The sequence below is a fragment of the Dipodomys merriami genome, unplaced genomic scaffold (assembly GCF_024711535.1).
Source record: "Dipodomys merriami isolate MVZ:Mamm:240054 unplaced genomic scaffold, mDipMer1.0.p SCAF_92, whole genome shotgun sequence".
Lineage (NCBI taxonomy): Eukaryota > Metazoa > Chordata > Mammalia > Rodentia > Heteromyidae > Dipodomys > Dipodomys merriami.
Genome location: NW_027206535.1, coordinates 986,277 through 1,003,432, shown reverse-complemented (window position 1 = coordinate 1,003,432; position 17,156 = coordinate 986,277). Strand labels below are relative to the sequence as shown.

The window sequence follows — 17,156 nt, the reverse complement described above, 5'->3', positions numbered from 1 at the left end:
TGTGTGTGTGTGTGCAATGAATGAGCAGTTAATTGTCCTGATTTACATCTGTGGATTAAAAACCTCCACTCGACCACAATGGACTGCAGGAATGTCCCGTTCTTCCTAACATTTTAGGTTACCAGATGGTTCTCAGATTTAAAAAAAATCGCCCCCCCTCATCCCTACTCCCTTGTCACCCCCCGCCCCCCCCTTCTCCACCCTTGCAATGGGTCAGTAAACCCAGTCTCATTCCATTTGGGGCACCGCACAAAAGACTGGGGGGCTGGGGTGGGGGGCTTCGGCAGATCTCTGGATTCTGCTGGGGGCCGGGGGGAAGGACTTGATTTCGGGGCTGCACAGGGTTTCGCCCCGCACGGCTTGGCGCGGGACTCCAGGGAGCCCAAGCCCGGGTCCAGGCCTTTCCGGAGTTGCCCCCGCTCCCCTCCGGGGGCTGCGGGGACCGGGTCCCGCGTCCCTCGGCGGTGCAGTGCCCGGGCAGTCCTGGGGGGCGCAGTGTGCTCGGCCGCCACCGGACGGGTTTCGTAATCGCGTCGCCGGCGTTTCCGCCCTCGGCCAGCCCCACCTCTGCCGGCCCGCCCTCGGCTCGGCTCCGCTCCGCACCGCGCCGCGCCGCGCCGCGCCGTGGAGGCTGCCCACGAACCCATCCCGGGTTCGGGTACTGCCCCCCGCCCGCAGCCGCGGCTGGACACCTCGATGCCCGGGGAAGAGCAGGTGAGCCCGGGGAGCGCCCCCCCCGCCGTGCGCCCCGCCTGCCGCGCCCGGCGGAGACGCACCGGATGCGGGGCGGGGGGGGGGGGGGAGGGCGTACGGGGCCACCGCGGAGCCGGGGCGGGGGGCCGGGGCTGCGCTCCCGGGGGGACCGGTCCTCGGTGCGCAGGCCGAGACCGCGGAGAGTGGAGGGGAAGAGGTGATTGGGGTGCAGGGCGGGGGAAGGACGGACCCGGGACTTCGCCCAGTGCCCCTAACCTCGATGGTGGCCTGTGCCCGGCGACACGGCGTGTAGCTGGGTCTGGGAAGGGCTCGGTCAGACCGAGGCGGCCGCGAAGAGCAGGGACAGAGCCCCAAAGCGACCCCGAGGTCCGGGGGGGGGGGGCAGGACGGGCGACTAGGTGATGGGATAGATTGGGGGAGGGGAAGCTGAGTGTCTCCAGCGGTTTCCTCGTAGCCTTTTCTAGACCTTCGGGGGAGAAGGGCAGGGTTGGTGCTGGGCAACTTGTCACTTGGTTGAAATATAGGGTCGACACCCCCTCTTCAAGGCCCTTCAACAGTCCTGCGTGCCTGGGGGGGGAGGGTCCCCCTCGACCAGCTGCATCCCTGGGCTGATAGCCAGATTTGCCCACTCCAGTCTCCATTCTCCGTCTCTCCAGCTGCTTCTTGTGAAGGCTTGTCAGGCAGCGGGTTGGAAGCCTTGGGGCGGGAGGGAGCAGACCGGGAGAACCGGTTTGGGACTACCACAGGACCTAGGAACTACCTCTGTACATCCTTCCTGTCCCCCCCCCCCCCCCCCCCCGCTTCTCCTGCTTGCCCCCCAACAGCTTTGAGATTCTTAAGGCCATGACCTTGGAGATCTGGAGGCTGCCCTCCTCAGTTCCTTATTTCACTTTTGCTCGGAACGGAGGGGCCCACTTGTCAGAACTTCTCGACTGTCAGGTTGTGGCCTTCCACTGCCTTAATCCTTGACAGCTCCTGTTTTCCCAGCCCCTTCCCATTCATTCACTGTGGGGTTGAAACCGGTGGACACCTCCTCCTCTGTTGACCAGTTGAGGACTTCATTTTTCTCCAACCTCCTCTTCTCTAGCTGCTTTAAAAGAGAATGACAGCCACACACTCCTATTTCCTTTCTGGCTTGGATTCCATCCATTCCCCCCCCCCCCCACACACACACCAACTGCTGCCACTTTGACCCTGTCTTGTCTTTTTCACACCCCACCCCCAAGTTTCAGAGACCCTAATGTCCTAGGGAATGGCATTTCCTGGTCAGTTCCCAACGTCATTGGTCATTTCATGCCAAGTCCCACACATACTTTCCCTCCACCCAGCTCTGGTCAGATCCCTGGAAAAGAAACAGACCAGGCCTTGTTCCCTCACTGCCCCTTTTCCCTCTCCTTCCTCCTCCCCACTGCCAGCACCCTCCACCTCGATCCACTCAGCTTGGAGCACAGTGGGGAATGTTGGGGAGACTACAGTCTCAGTAAGGGCTGTCTCATGGTGTTGGGGGTTTCCTCTGATTCTTCATTGTTTTCTTCACTTCCCCCCAATCCTTACCACCTGCACCCACCACCACAAACCCTGTGACTGACTGACTTCTCCAATGAGCACCATTCCCCACTCTGGACAGCTGGGTTCTGACTTCCGCCCTGATTACTCCTCCCTTCCAGGGGTGGGAAGGGAAGTGGGAGAAAGCCCAGACTCTAGGGTTCTTTCCTCCCCTAGAAGCTGCATTTCAGTGTCTGTGTGATCTCAGCTTGAGTCCACTAAAAAAAAAAAAAAAAAAAAGGTTTTTATGTTGTTCTAGACCTGTGCACTAAGGTTCCAGGCCTGGTGAGTGGATGTGATTCGAAATATCCATAAACCGTTTCTTTTGGAATCTTTTTGGCTGCTTATAGCGCAGGATAGGGAAATGCAGTGAGTATAGGGAAGCCCAAATGGGCCCTACCCTTGACTGGCAGTAGTCAAAAGGACACTGGTGGCTCACGCCTATAATCCTAGCTACTGTGGAAGCTGAGATCTGAGGATTGCATTTCATTTAACTACCTTAAAAGCTGAAAGTGGAACTGTGGCTTAAGTGGTAGAGTGCTAGCCTTGAGCAAAGCTCAGGGACAGCACCCAGGCCCTAAGTTCAGGACCAGTGCAGGGGGTGGGGGAGGGAGGACAGAAAGTTCTTCCTTGAACACTAGCCCTACTGGAAAGTTCCTGTGTCTGGTTGACTGGTGAAGCCTGCTTGTAGGAGTGGTGAGGAGGGAGGAGAGAACAGGTCACAGCATGAGGGGAGGAGGGAAGGAGGGAGGCCTGGGCCCTATAGGGTGTGAGGCAAGGCAGAGCTGCAAGGTAGAACAGGTGAGAAGGGTGGGGGAGCTGGAAATGATTCCTCATGGGACAGAGAGATACTCAGCACCTGTACTTGTGCACAGATACACAAGACATGGAGATACGGCCATGCTGTACAAACAGGTACATGCACAGGAGTGCAGGACAGAGAGTAAACAGCTTTCAGGAAGGATCTCAAGGTCAAGTATTAAAGGAACTGCTAAATGAATTCTGGGAGCCGTGTGATCTCAGTTGAGGGAAATGAGAAGAAAGGGCAGTGAGTTGGGTGCTGGTGGCTCACACCTGTAATCTAGCCAGGCTGAAGGCTGAGATCTGAGGATCACCTTTCGAAGCAAGCCTGGGCAGAAAAGTCCCCGTGAGATTCTTCTCTCCAGTTAACCACTGAAAAACAAGTAGTGCTTTGGCTCAAGTGGTAGAGTGCTAGCCTTGCGCAAAAGAGCTCAGGGACAGCACCCAGGCCCTGAGTTAAAGCCCCAAAATTGACACACACACACCCCCACACACAAAAAAGCACAGTAAACTGAGAGAGGGAAGAAATTCCTCATTATAGAAGGTCTTAGGGCAATCACTGGTGGTGTCTCATGCCTATAATCCTATCTACTCAGGAGGCTGAGAAAAAAGGATTCAAGTTCAAAGCCAGCCCAGGCAGGGAAAGCTCATGAAGGTCACAAGACTCATCTCCAATTAATCAGTAAAAGGCAAGTGGCTCCAGTAGTAGAGCACCATCCTTGGGCAAAATAGCTAAGGGACAGTGCCCAGGCCTGGAGTTCAAACTCTAATACCATCATTCAAAAAAAAAAAAAAAAAGTTTTTCTTTAGAACCAGCTTACTAAGTGGCTGAAGTGAATCTTATTCTTAAAATCTAGGTGTTCAAGGCAAGGTAAGTAAAATGGGAGGAAAAGGGTGGAGGTCTTGTTTGTGAGAACAAAAAACCACTATTTCCTCTTCAGAGGAAATGTCCCTCCCCTTCTGCCCTAAACCTATGGACAAGAGCTGAAGCTTGTAGCACGAAACTTCTCTCATTTCTGCCACACTCTTTTGGTCCACCCTCAAAGGAGAGGAGACCCTGTAGCCTCTTTCCTTTCTTGGTGCCAACATACTGCTCCTTAACCCTTTGGGGTCCATTGCTTTCTTGGAGAGTCAAACGGTGAGGTGTTTGGTTTTTGTTTTTGGTTGGTGGTGGGGCTTGAACTCTGGGCCTGGGCGCTGTTTCTCTGCTCAAGGCAAGTGCTCTACCACTTGAGCCACAGCGCCACTTCCAGTTTTCTGAGTGGTTTATTGGAGATGAGTCTCCTGGCCTTTCCTGCCTGGGCTGGCTTTGAACCATAATCCTCAGATCTCAACTTCCTGAGTAGTATGAGCCACTGGTGCCCTGCTCTCTCCCTTTTTGGGGGGGGGGGGAGGGGTCCGGTCGTGGAGCCTGAACTCTGGGCCTGGGCGCTGTCCCTCAGCTCTTTAGCTCAAAGCTAGTGCTCTACCACTTGAGCCACAGCGTCACTTCTGGCTTTTTTCTTTTTGCTTATGTGGTGCTGAGGAATCGAACCCAGGGCCTCATGCATGCAAGGCAAGCGCTCTACCACTGAGCCACCTTCCCAACCCTTTTTTTTTTCTTTTTTGGTCCGTCATGGGGCTTGAACTCCGGGCTTGGGTGCTGTCCTTGCACTCTTCAGCTCAATCTCTTCAGTTCAAGGTGAGTGCTTTACCGCTTGAGCCACAGCGCCACTTTTGGTTTATTGGAGATAAGAGTCTCATGGGCTTTCTTGCCCAGGCTGGCTTTGAACCGTGATCCTCAGATCTCAGCCTCCTGAGTAGCTTGGATTACAGGCGTGAGCCACTTGTGCCCGGCCCTTTTTTTTTTTTTTTTTAACTCAGGGTTCAGGTTTGAACTCAGGGCTTTGATGAACTTGGGGCTTGGCTGCTGTTCTACAACTTGATCCATGCCTTCAGACCAGCTTTTTATCGGTTAATTGGTGATAGAGTCTTTAGTATTTTTATGCATAGGCTGGCTTTGAACAGTGATTCTCAGATCTCAGTCTCCAGAATAGCAATGATTACAGGTGTGAGCTTCCAACCCCCGGCTAGGTTCCTACAATTGGAAAAGATTGCTGTTGGGGTGGAGTATGTCCTTTAAGTGATATTTGGGAAGGTAGGGACATCAGACAGTTTCTGGGGGATTGTTGGGGGGGGGGCTATGTTTTTCATTACCTTTTTTTCCTCCTTTATTTCTGCTAATCCAGGATTCTAAATCTGAGGAAGACAGCCTTGCTCCTGCCTGCCACCCTTCCCCGGCCCTGTTTGTCTTCTGGATTCTGAGACCCTGACCTTCATTGCTTAGCCTGAGGAGTTCACCCTCTCCACACCCATCCAGCCAAGTGAACCCAGGGTGCCCTTAACGGGACGAAAACAAGGAGTGGGTGGCCAAGGCACCAGAGCAAGTGCCCTCTGGGGCCTCTGGCAGAGGAGTGAAGCTGGAACCATCAGGGAATATGAGTGAATTTTGGCATAAGTTGGGCTGCTGTGTGGTAGAGAAACCCCAGCCGGTGAGTCTCCCCGCCTTACTCCAACAGGCCCAGAAATAAGTTACCATGAAGTAGATAGACCATCTAGGATCTGTCTTCTGATAAGCACACTACTCTTCCGCCCCCCCTCCCCCCCAGGGAGGCAGTTTCTGTGGCCAGGCAGGTGTTTGCTCACATGTAATAAAGGAAACTGTGTGATGAAGAGTATAAATTTAGCTATCATCTCCTGTTCCTGTCCACTCAGAGGTATCTAGGATTGTAGGTAAGACCTGCCAGTTCCCCCACATTGTTCCCTCATCAGCCATAAATGACTTTGCCATGTCTTTTCTTTTTTGGTCAGCTGTGGGCCTTGAACTCAGGGCCTGGGCACTGTCCTTAAGCTTTTTTTGCTCAAGGCTAGCGTTTTACCACTTTGAACCACAGCTCCACTTCTGGATTTTTGAAGTGGTTAATTGGAGATGACTTTCATGGATTTTCCTGTCTAGGCTGGCATGTCATGTCTTTTTGTTGTTGGTGGCGGTGGTTGTGGGGCTTGGTCTCTGGGCCTCGGCACTATCCCTCAGCTCTTCAGCTCATGGTGAACATGGTGAACACTCTACCACTTGAGCCACAGCGCCACTTCCGGTTTTCTGGTCATTAATTGGAGGTTAAGAGTCTCAGAGACTTTTCTGCCTGGGCTGGCTTTAAACTATGATCCTCAGATCTCAGCCTTCTGAGTAGCTAGTGTTACAGGCCTGAGCCACTGGCATCCAGCTTCCATGTCCTTTGTTTGTGTAGTATTACTTCACTCTCCAAGTACTGCCCCTGTAACTCTGGTCCTCTGGTCTTCTTTATGTTGTTCTAATCTTTCTTATTTAGTAACCTCCCTATTACAGTACCACATCCCCTCTTCCCACCTGCCCCATAGCTCTTCCTTAAGTGATTTTTTTAAGGCTCTTTCCCTTTTCTCCACTGTAACTAGAGATGGGGCTACATACCTGATTGCTTCTTATCTTCTCCAAGCAGAAGAAGAAGAGAAGACGGATTGACCGCACCATGATTGGGGAACCAATGAATTTTGTCCACCTGACTCACATCGGCTCTGGGGAGATGGGGGCTGGAGATGGACTTGCCATGGTAATGAGGAAATGTGACTGGGACCCTTTTAGGAAGATCAAGCAAGAGGCATAACATAATAGGGAAGCAAGAATCTTAGATTCTAATGTTGGTCATTAGTTGTGTAAACCTGACTTGGCATTTCAGATCTCTGGGCCTACATTCCCTCATATTTACCATTAACATACTATTCTTTGTTGGACTGGAGAAAAACAAATATATTTTTTAATAGTTGGAATGTGTTTCCTAAAAGAACCATCTTTTCTAAGAATTGTGAAATCAGTGCCACAATTAAATCATATTGTTACTGTGTTAAGTTGTTAACAACTTATCAGTTTTGGGACATGAAAAAAACTGAGGGCCTCTGTTCTAAAAAATATCGAATGCATTTCTGCTCTCACAGGTGGGGAGATGGGCCTTGAAATGGTGATGATGGGACTGGGAATGTAGCTTACTGGTAGAGTGCTTGCCTAGCATGCATGAAGCCCTGATTGTTCAGTACCACATAAGCAGAAAAAGCTGGAAGTGGTGCTGTGGCACTAGTGGTAGAGTGGTCTCCTCAAGCAAAAGGAGCTGAGGGACAGCGCCCAGGCCCCGAGTGAAGCCCCATGACTGACCAAAACAAGAAAAAAATAGTAATGAATTTACACTGATGACAAAACGCACATGGGAGGATTTTTCTGTGAGATCTTATTAGTAAGTGGCTCATTTTACTTCACCTTGAATGCAATATGAAGGGAAGACCTGGACTTTCCTAGCAAGAAGGGTGGTTGGTTTTGAACTTTTCAGATGAGTATTATTGTCAAGGAGATGGGTAAACCTCTTCCCTGGATGGCACGGGGTAGACTCTTACTGTTGGATGTGAAGACTTGGAAGGGTTCTCATGTGTGCTTTTCAACAGACAGGTGCAGTTCAGGAGCAGATGAGATCCAAAGGAAATCGAGACAGGCCGTGGAGCAATTCTAGGGGCTTGTAGCTCCATAGGAATGGTGAGTTATTAGAGAAACCCACCTAACACCTAACATCCATTTGCACAGTACCCTGCTGCTCTGTTACAGAACTGTGGTCTTCTAATACAAGAATAGAAAGTAGGGGTGCAAGAATGAGAAGATTCCAGAATGGATCCATCCAGAAAGGCAGAGGGAATAATTATATAGACAGAAATTGAGCCAAGCACCAGTTGCTCATCTGAACATCACAATTTGAAACTAGGCCTGGCAAGAAAGTATGTTATTCTCTTATCTCCAGTTAATCATATACACATACATAAACGGAAGTGAAGCTGTGGCTCAAGAGGTAGAGCACTAGCCATGAGCAAAAATAGCTCAAGGCCAGGCGCTAGTGGCTCATGCCTGTACTATAATCCTAGCTACTCAGCAGGCTGAGATCTGAGGATTGAGGTTCAAAGCCATCCTGGACAGAAAAGTCCATGAGACTCTTCGGTCATGGAGCCTGAACTCTGGGCCTGGGTGCTGTCCCTCAGCTCTTCAGCTCAAGGCTAGCACTCTACCACTTGAGCCACAGCGCCACTTCCAGCTTTTTTTTCCTGCTTATGTGGTGCTGAGGAATAGAAACCAGGGCCTCATGCATGCAAGGCAAGCGCTCTACCACTGAGCCACCTTCCCAACCCTCTATGAGACTCTAACTTCCAATTAACCACCAGAAAAGCAGAAGTAGAGCTGTGGCTCAAAGTGGTAGAGCACTAGCCTTGAGCAAAAAAGCTTAGGGACAGTGCCCAGACCTTGAGTTCAAGCTCCATGACCAAAGAAAGAAAGAAAAGGAATTGAGAAAGAGCATATTGTACAAATAGTTTAAAATTCATACTACCCGTACATTCTCCCTGCCTTGAATATGTGTGTGTGTGCGTGTGTGTGTGTGTGTGTGTGTGTGTGTGTGTGTGTGCGCGTGTGTGTGCGTGTGTATGTGTGTGTGTTCCAGCCGGGCGGCCAGTGGCTCATGCCTATAATCCTACTTAGGAGGCTGAGATGTAAGGATTATGGTTCAAAGCCAGCACAGGAAGGAATTATGGTTCAAAGCCAGCATAGGAAGGAAAGTCTGTGAGACTCTTATCTCCGAAGTGGCAAGTGGTGCTGTGGCTCAAGTGGTAGAGTGCTAGCATTGAGCTGAAGAGCTGAGGGACAGTGCCGAGGCCCAGAGCTCAAGCCCCATGACCCACTAAATGAATAAATACATACATAAATACATAAGTAATGTATATATGCATATATTTTTTATGCCAGTCCTAGGACTTGAATTCTGGACCTAGGTGCTGTCCCTGAGCTCCATTTTGCTCAAGGCTAGTACTACTTCTTTTTCTGTGATTAATTGGAGATAAGAGTCTCATGGATTTTCCTGCCCAGGCTGGCTTTGAACTGGGATCCTCTGATCTCAACTTCTGAGAAGCTAAGATTATAGGTATGAGCCTGGCTTTATTTATTTATTTATGTATGTATGTATGTATTTATTTATGTCAGTGGTGGGTCTTGAACTCTGGGCCTGGGTGCTGTCCCTCAGCTCTTCAGCTCAAGGCTAGCACTTTACCACTTAAGCCACTGCACCACTTCCAGTTTTCTGAGTGGTTTTTTAGAGATAAGAGTCGCAGGGACTTTCCTGCCCTGGCTGGCTTTGAACTGTGATCCTCAGATCTCAGCTTCCTGAGTTATCCGTATAAGCCACCAGCACCCGGCTTTTTTTTTTTTTTTTTATTGTTATAAAGGTGATGTACAGAGGGATTACAAGACCATTACATAACTGTCTTGATTTTTCTTAGAGGCAAATCTGATTTTTTTTTTTCAATTTAGGTTTTGGTGTCTTGAAGCTCCCACTCTGTGTCCAGCCCAGAAGAAATGCTGCCCCTACCAGATCCTTCTAGAACCAGTGACCCAAGGGCCCCTCTTTCCTTCCTGCCTAACAGTGCCTCAAAAGGCGTGGGGGCTGGACTCCCTCTACTTCCTCTGGCTATTGCCCCTCCTGGTGATGGGGTCAAGGCGGCAGGACTGACCAAGTGATTACCCATTGGCCAGAGGAGCTCAATGGAAGCCCTGGGTACCCGAGATCTGAGCTAGGAGTTCTGTGGAAACCTGGAATGAATTCCCCTCTCCTGAATGATGGTCTGGGTACCAACTATTTTAAACTTCTTATCTGGAATTCCTTAAATGGGGCAGGTAGGTGAGATTACAAAGCAGAAGTTAGCTTTGCTGAGACGCCTCCTACTTCCCTGTATACCTCTTTTCCTTCTGGAATGAGCTAAAGCAGATATCAGGGGGCTGGAAGGGGGACCACTGCCTAATCCACTCTTTCTCTTCAGATTTCAGATCTTAAGCTCCTCAGTTTCACTCTCCCAGTATCAGGGAGAGTTGGTCCTCTAACCCTGTATTTCTATAGCATTACTAGCATCCCAACAATGTTCCCTTTAAAAAAAAAAATTTTAATTTGAGTTTTTTCAATTAGCCCTATCCCGCTACTACCTCTGTCCTTAACCTCCTCCCTATTAGGAACTTCGTTAAATAAGAGGTATGAGGTGGCTCTTAACCAGATGACATTCCATTTAAGTCTTGGAGAGACCTAGCATATCCTCTGCCAACCTCCCTGCTGGCCCAGATGAGAGGAGGAAGAGAGGGTGGATAGAAAGCCACAGATTGCAGAAAAACTAGGTCTTGAAGTGGACTTCATCCTTAGGGACAGTGAGATGAGTAGGTGGGAAACAGTTATCAGAGAGTAATGGCCATAAGATCTTCATAGCATGCAAGCACGGGGAGGTGCTAGAACATTACAGACATTCTTGTAATGAAGAGCTGTATCTTACAAGCTATTTAGTGGCATCCCTGGCCCATCTCAGTTAAGACAACCAAAAATATCCCCAGAAATTGTCAGATGCCTCCTAAGATAAAAATCACTTACAGTTGAGAGCCACAGCTCCAAAGATGTTTCTCTTAAGTGATTTCATTCATGTTCAGCTTGACCCATGGATGACCCAGGCCCCCTAATAGAATATGCTCAAAAGAGCTGCTCATAATCTTTATTCAATGTGTTGCTTGTGCTTGCAGGAGTTCAAGTTTCTCTGGTGGACATGCGCTATGCTTCTTTTCTTGCTCAGTGGAAGAGGGGCAGTGTGGAGACATGACTAGGGTGTGTTGGTGTTGGAGGAAGGGGAGGTAAAAGCGGCAGACATACCTTAGTTGTCTTCCCCAAGTTCTATTTCTGTGCCCTAGTCCTAGAACCAGACACAAATAAGACTCAGGGAGTTTTGTCTGAAGACCATGTCCCACTCTCACCTGGCTAGACAGTGCTTTAGATAGAAGGGAGAGCAATGTAGGAGAGCAGGGTCTTTAGGCATTTTCAGTTTTCTCAGGTGTTTTTTTGTTTGTTTGTTCTGGCCCTTTCTTAAGGGTAATTAGGCAGAATAAGACTGAAGAGTTCCTGCCTGCTCTAAGACAAGAAATCTGGCATCATTAGCTCTGGTATAGGAAGCCTGTTTTATGGTAGTGGGGTCAGGATTGTAGGAACTGATAGTCATTCTGCTGATTCCACCGTCTGTCCAGTCTGTCCCCACCTACAGTGGCTGAGGTTCTACCATGTTTCCAGTTCCAATGTACTTCCTGCAGTTTTTAGGGTCTAAGACCGGTCATCAATTTACTCTGTTACCAATTTATTCTGTTTCATCAATCTAGGTGCTCTAAAAGCAGCCTACCTTGCCGCCCTAAAGGAGTGCACTAGACTAGAGATCTAAAGGGGTAACAGGATAGGGTAGAAAGGTTGGGGACTCCAGACCTCCAGCCTCATCCTAATACCTGTTCTTTGGACACAGTCTTCTCTTTGGTGCTCTCTTGCCTTGAGCTACCTTCTCTTACATGTATGCTAGCATCACTTTAACAATAAAGTGATAGGAACGGGTTTGAGAGTCATAATTTATATTGAAAAATTGTTAAGACTTTTAAATACATTTTTCAAATAAAAAAATGTAAGCAAAATAATTGCAGAGTAATTACTACAAGTGTTGTGTTGGATTCAAAGAATTGATGTGAAGCTGGGTGCTGGTGGCTCATGCCTGTAATCCTACTCAGGAGGCTGAGATCTGAGGATAGTAGTTCAAAGGTACTCAGGCAGAGGAAAGTCTGTGAGATTCTTATCTCCACCAGAAAATTGTAAACGGATCTGTGGTTCAAAGTGATAGAGTGCTAGTCTTGAGCAAAAAAGCTCAGGGACAGCGCCTAGGCCTGAGTTCAAGCCCCATGACAGACAAAAAAAAAAAAAAAAAAAAAGGATGTGGCTGAGGAAAGTGTCTGAAGTGGAATTTTGTGCCAATACTGCCTTTTCCAGAGAGAAAGGGCCCAGCCCTGAGAAACAGCAATCTTCCAATGGCTGGAGTCTTTCCTCCTTGTTTTAAACAACCTGGGACATGAAGGTCAGAGGCTGCTGGCTCTGAAATGTGGGGCTGCAAAGTATTATGGCCATCCTCAAATAGCTCTGTAAAAAAGACACAAAACCAGATTTTGAAGGGAGGGGTGGCTCAGTGGAAGAGTGCTTGTTGAGCATGCACAAAGCCTTAAGGTTGATCCCCAGCACCACCCAACAAAAGGCACAAAACCAAGTAATTTTTCAGTTTTGTATTTTTATATGAAAAATATCTAGTGGGTTCTGGGATTGAATGGGGAGCAACAGGTTGAGATGCTGATAGCGCCTCTTGTGGGTGAAGTGGCCATTACCTCTGGTTTCTGTCTGTCTGAATATGGGGAAAAAATAGAGAAGGGAAATTATAACCAGATCTATAGTCTCATCCTTTCCTTGTTTTATCCTACCCTTTGACAAGTCCTGACTCCATGGATCCTACAGCTGTCTTTATGCTTTTTTTCTTCTTTTTGCTTGCATGGAGGCTTGAGCTCTGGGTGTGGGCGCTGTCCCTGAGCTCCTTTTGCACAAGGTTAGTGCTCTACCACTTGAGGTCACAGCACCACTTGCCACTTTGTTTTATTTTCCTGTGCTTAATTGGAGATAAGAGTCTCATGTACTTTCCTGCTCTGGTTGGCTTCAAGCCACAATCCTCAGATCTCAGCCTCCTGAGTAGCTAGGATTACAGGCAGGAACCACTGGTACCCAGCTATGCTTCTTTTATTTGATTTTTTTTTTTTTTGGTTAGTCCTGGGGCTTGAACTCAGGGCCTAGGCACTGTCCCTGAGCTTCTTTTGCTCAAGGCTAGCACTCTACCACTTGGGCTACAACACTATTTCTGACTTTTCAGAGTATGTGGTACTGAGGAGTCAAACTCAGGGCTTCATGCATGCTAAGCAAGCACTTACCAATAAGCCACCTTCCCAGCCCAGCCATGCTTCATTTTTTTTTTTTTGGTCGGTCATGGGGCTTGAACTCTAGGCTTGGGCGCTGTCCCTGCGTTCTTCAGCTCAAGGGAACACTCTACTGCTTGAGCCACAGCGCCACTTTCAGTTTTGTAGTGGGGTTTATTGGAGGTGAAAGTCTCACAGACTTTCCTACACAGGCTGGCTTTCAACCACAATCCTCAGATCTCAGCCTCCTGAGTAGCTAGGATTATAGGTGTGAGCCAATGGCGCCTGGCTTTTCATTTTTATACTAAAAATAATACTGGGCTGCCTAGCAATTCAAACTCCATTACCACCAAAAATGCCTATAAGCCAGCAAAATCACTCTGTATATATACCCTTTATTTTTTTTGGGGGGGGTCCACTTGTGGGGCCTGAACTCTGGGCCTGAGTGCTGTCCCTCAGCTTTTCAGCTCAAGGCTAGCGCTCTACCACTTGAGCCACAGCGCCACTTCCGGCTTTTTTTCTTTTTGCTTATGTGGTGCTGAGGAATCAAACCCAGGGCCTCAGGCATGCAAGGCAAGTGCTCTACCACTGAGCCAGCTTCCCAGCCCTATATACCCTTTATTATCTCTCACATACCCATTATCCCTAGCAGTTAAGACTACTCTATCAGGTCAATTCAAACATTTATAATTCTTGGTAAAGCAAAGGACTGTCCTTTTCTTGAGGATTTGCATGTGTGTGTATGCCCGCACTGGGGCTTGAACTCAGGCCCTGGATGTTGTTTCTTAGCCATTTCACTTAAAGCTAGTGCTCTACCACTTAAACTATAGCTCCACTTCTGGCCTTTTTGGGGGGAGGGAAGGGGAACCTGACTTCCCAAGCTATGGGGGAAGCGCAGTAGCTGGACACAGTGCCCCTCATCTGTCTTCCCAGCAACAAAGGGAAGCACAGCTGGGCGCCAGTGCCACCCGTAATCCTAGCTACTCAGGAGGCTGAGATCTGAGGATCGCGGTTCAAAGCCAGCCTGGGCAGAAATGTCTATGAGACTCTTATCTCCAATTACCTTCCATAAAACCAGAAGCAGTGCTGTGGCTCAAGTGGTAGAGCCCTCACCTTGAGCTAAAACGCTCAGGAACAGTGCCCAGGCCCAGAGTTCAAGTCCTACAACTGACAAAAAAAGTGGGGCAGGGAGGAGAGCACAAATAGGATCACAACCTAGGCATAAAGCAAGACCCTATTTAAAAAATAACCAGGGTGAAAAGATGCTCACCATGAGCTGAAAAGCTCAGAGACAGTGCCCAGGCCCAGAGTTCAAGCCTTACCACCAAAAAAACCAAAACACAAAAAAAACTGATAGAATAGCTCAAGAAGTAGAACACCTGCTTAGCAAGTGCAGCCCTGAGTTCAAACCTCAGTACCACATAGTAAAATAAAAAGCACCGAAGTTGGGAATGTGGTTTAGTGGTAGAGTGTTTGCCTGGGTTCAATTCCTCTGACCCAAATAAAGAGAAAAGGCCAGAAGTGGCACTGTGGCTCAAGTGATAGAGTGGTAGCCTTGAGCAAAAGCAGCTCAGGGACAGTGCCCAGGCCCTGAGTTGAAGCCCCAGGACTAGCAAAAAAGAAAAAAAAAAAAAAAAAAAGCTCCAACTCTGTGGTAGAGTACAGACAGCTTGCCTAAAATGGGGCTCTGGGTTCAATATCCCCAACACTAGAAAAAATAAACCAAGTTAGCCTGATGGCTCATGCATGTAATCCTAGCTACTAAAGAGTACTGTATGTGTATTGTAGTTCAAAGCCAACCCAAGCAAGAATGTCCATATTTCTCTCCAAAAAGTAGAAGTGGGAACTGGGTGCCAGTGGCTCACACCTGTAATCCTACTCAGGAGGCTGAGATCTGAGGATCAAGGTTCAATGTCAGCCAAGGCAGGAAAGTCCAGAAGACTCTTCTCTCCAGTTAACTGCTAGAAAACAGGAAGTGGTGCTGTTTGCACAAGTGGTAGAGCATTAGCCTTGAGCTGAAGAGCTGAGGGACAGCACGCAGGTCCAGAGTTCAAGCCCCATGACCACCAAAAAAAAAAGGCCAGGCGCTGGTGACTCATGCCTGTAATTCTAGCTATTCGGGAGGCTGAGATCTGAGGATCACAGTTCAAAGCTAGCCCAGGCAGGAAAGGCTGTGAAACTCTTATCTCCAATAAACCACCAGAAAACTGAAAGTGGCACTGTGGCTTAAGTGGTAGAGTGCTAGCCTGAGCTGAAGAGCTGAGGGACGGTGCCCAGGCCCAGAGCTCAAGCCCCACAACAGACAAAAAAAAAAGTAGAAGTGGGGATGTGACTCAAGTGCTAGAGCACCAGCTTTGAGTGAAAAAGCTACGGGACTGTCTAGGCCCTGAGTTCAAGCCCTACTACCAGCACAAAAGAGTTCAGAGCTGGGCACTGGTGGTTCATGCCTGTAATCCTACCTACTCAGGAGGCTGAGATCTGAGGACTGAGGGCAGGAAAGTGCATGAAACTCATCTCCAATCAACCACTCAAAAACTAGAAGTGAAGCTGTGGCTCAAAGAGGTAAAGCACTAGCCTTGAGCAAAAGAGCTCCGGACAACGTCTAGGCCCTGAGTTCAAACCCAGGACCAGCATGGAAAAACAACAACAACAAAAGAAGTATAGTAGTCTATGCCTGTAGACTGAGTCTAGTTAGACTGTAGTCTAACTCTGTAGACTGAGGCAGGAGGATCACCTGAGCCCTGAAGTTCTAGACCAGATTAGACAACATACTGAGACCCTGTCTCAAAAGGAAAAATGGAAATGGGTAGAATGGCCAACGATAATATGAATAAGTAGTGCATCTTATGAATCCATAACCAAGATAGTAACAGTCTATGCAAACACTGGCATAGCAACAGGATTTGCTTAGTATCCCCAATTGTTAGATACTGGCTCATCATTCAAACACTTACTGGTTGCATCTCGGTGAACACTGAAGAGAGACTATTCCAGATATCTTCCAAACCATTCTTGACCCGTTTCCAAAAAGCGAGAGCTGGGCTGGGGGTGGTGGGAGGCACCGGGAGGGGTCTTCGTCGGAGGTGGATGGGGGGCAGGATGGTGGTGGTGGTGGTCCGGGAGGTGGTGGTCGTCTGAGAGCTGCAGCTGCTTTCAGCACAGAGCCCGGGGTCCAGGGGGCATTCCTCCCGCAGTCGGTTGCAGGGACATTGCTGGTAGGTGCAAGGTCGGTGCTCGGTGCGGAGCTGGCTCAGTGCTCCAACTCTGAGGCGCCCAGATAAGCCTTGCAGCTTCCCGGCCCGGCTCCGGCTCATGGTGCCCGACTTGCAATGGCAGTGCCATGGGCCCCAGGGCATCAGCACCAACCGCAGATCCTCAGGAGCTGGCATGGCTGTGTGTGAAGATGATGGCCACGTCTTGGGGGTGGAGCCCGCGGTGGACCACTGGTTGAGGGAGGCCACGGAGCTCAGCAGTTCATCAGTGTACTTCGCAGTGAGGGGCGGCAGGTCTGTGGTCATCCTGATTTCTTTATCCTGACTGTTAGCAACCACCTTGCGGGCGCTGGAACTTAACACCTTATTGGGAGTTGTATTGGGCGTCCCAGAGCTGGTGTTATTCTTTCGGGCATCAATCACCACCCCTTCTTCCAAAGACCCGTCCTCGTCCTCATTGGGGCTGGGGATAGCCGTCCGGCTGATGCCTGTCACGGTGGCCAAGAGCTCGGCAGCCGCCGGGCCGGCCAGGCGGTCAGCGGTGGCCAGGGCATCGTTCTCGTCCTCCAGAGTTATCTTGGGCTTCCGAAGAGTGGTCTGGTTGGCGTTGTTTGTGGTCCTGCGGCTGCGGGCTGGAGCCCCAAAGCGGAAGCTGACCCGCTGCATCCCCGTGGTCATCGTGGGAGCCGAGGTAGAGTTGTGGGCCCCCGCCGCCGGGGACCCCAGACTAAGCAGCAGGGCCCAGAGCAGCACGCCGGCGGCGGGGACCATGGGGCTGGGAGGCTTGGGGTTGGGAGGGGGCGGGTTCCTACCTTCTCTCCCTCCCTTCCACTCACCACGACCCACGCCCCTCCCCTAAGTCCTCTCCCTGAGGTGGGGCTGAGCTCAAAATCCTAGGGAACCTGGGCCAGTGAGAATTCCGAGCTAGAACCAAAAGGCGGATTGTGATGTAAGGGGATGGGACAAGGGTCGTTTACTTCCTTGATACAGACTTTATC

The 17,156-nt window shown here is 49.6% G+C and overlaps 2 protein-coding genes across 2 annotated transcripts; one reads left to right on the top strand and one right to left on the bottom strand.

Annotated features, from left to right (window-relative positions):
- Positions 1–576: 576 nt before the first annotated feature.
- Positions 577–11,644, top strand: LOC138821569 (CDC42 small effector protein 1). Its single transcript, XM_070013944.1, has 5 exons — positions 577–714; positions 5,289–5,591; positions 6,576–6,686; positions 7,567–7,654; positions 9,467–11,644. Exons 2-4 carry the CDS (start codon positions 5,538–5,540, stop codon positions 7,639–7,641), a joined length of 240 nt encoding a protein of 79 aa, XP_069870045.1. The 5' UTR covers positions 577–714; positions 5,289–5,537; the 3' UTR covers positions 7,642–7,654; positions 9,467–11,644.
- A 619-nt stretch (positions 11,645–12,263) lies between these two features.
- On the bottom strand, positions 12,264–17,056 carry LOC138821568 (protein MENT-like). Its single transcript, XM_070013943.1, has 2 exons — positions 15,901–17,056; positions 12,264–12,387 (listed from the first exon to the last, which is right to left on the bottom strand). Exons 1-2 carry the CDS (start codon positions 16,927–16,929, stop codon positions 12,367–12,369), a joined length of 1,050 nt encoding a protein of 349 aa, XP_069870044.1. The 5' UTR covers positions 16,930–17,056; the 3' UTR covers positions 12,264–12,366.
- Between the last annotated feature and the right edge of the window lie 100 nt (positions 17,057–17,156).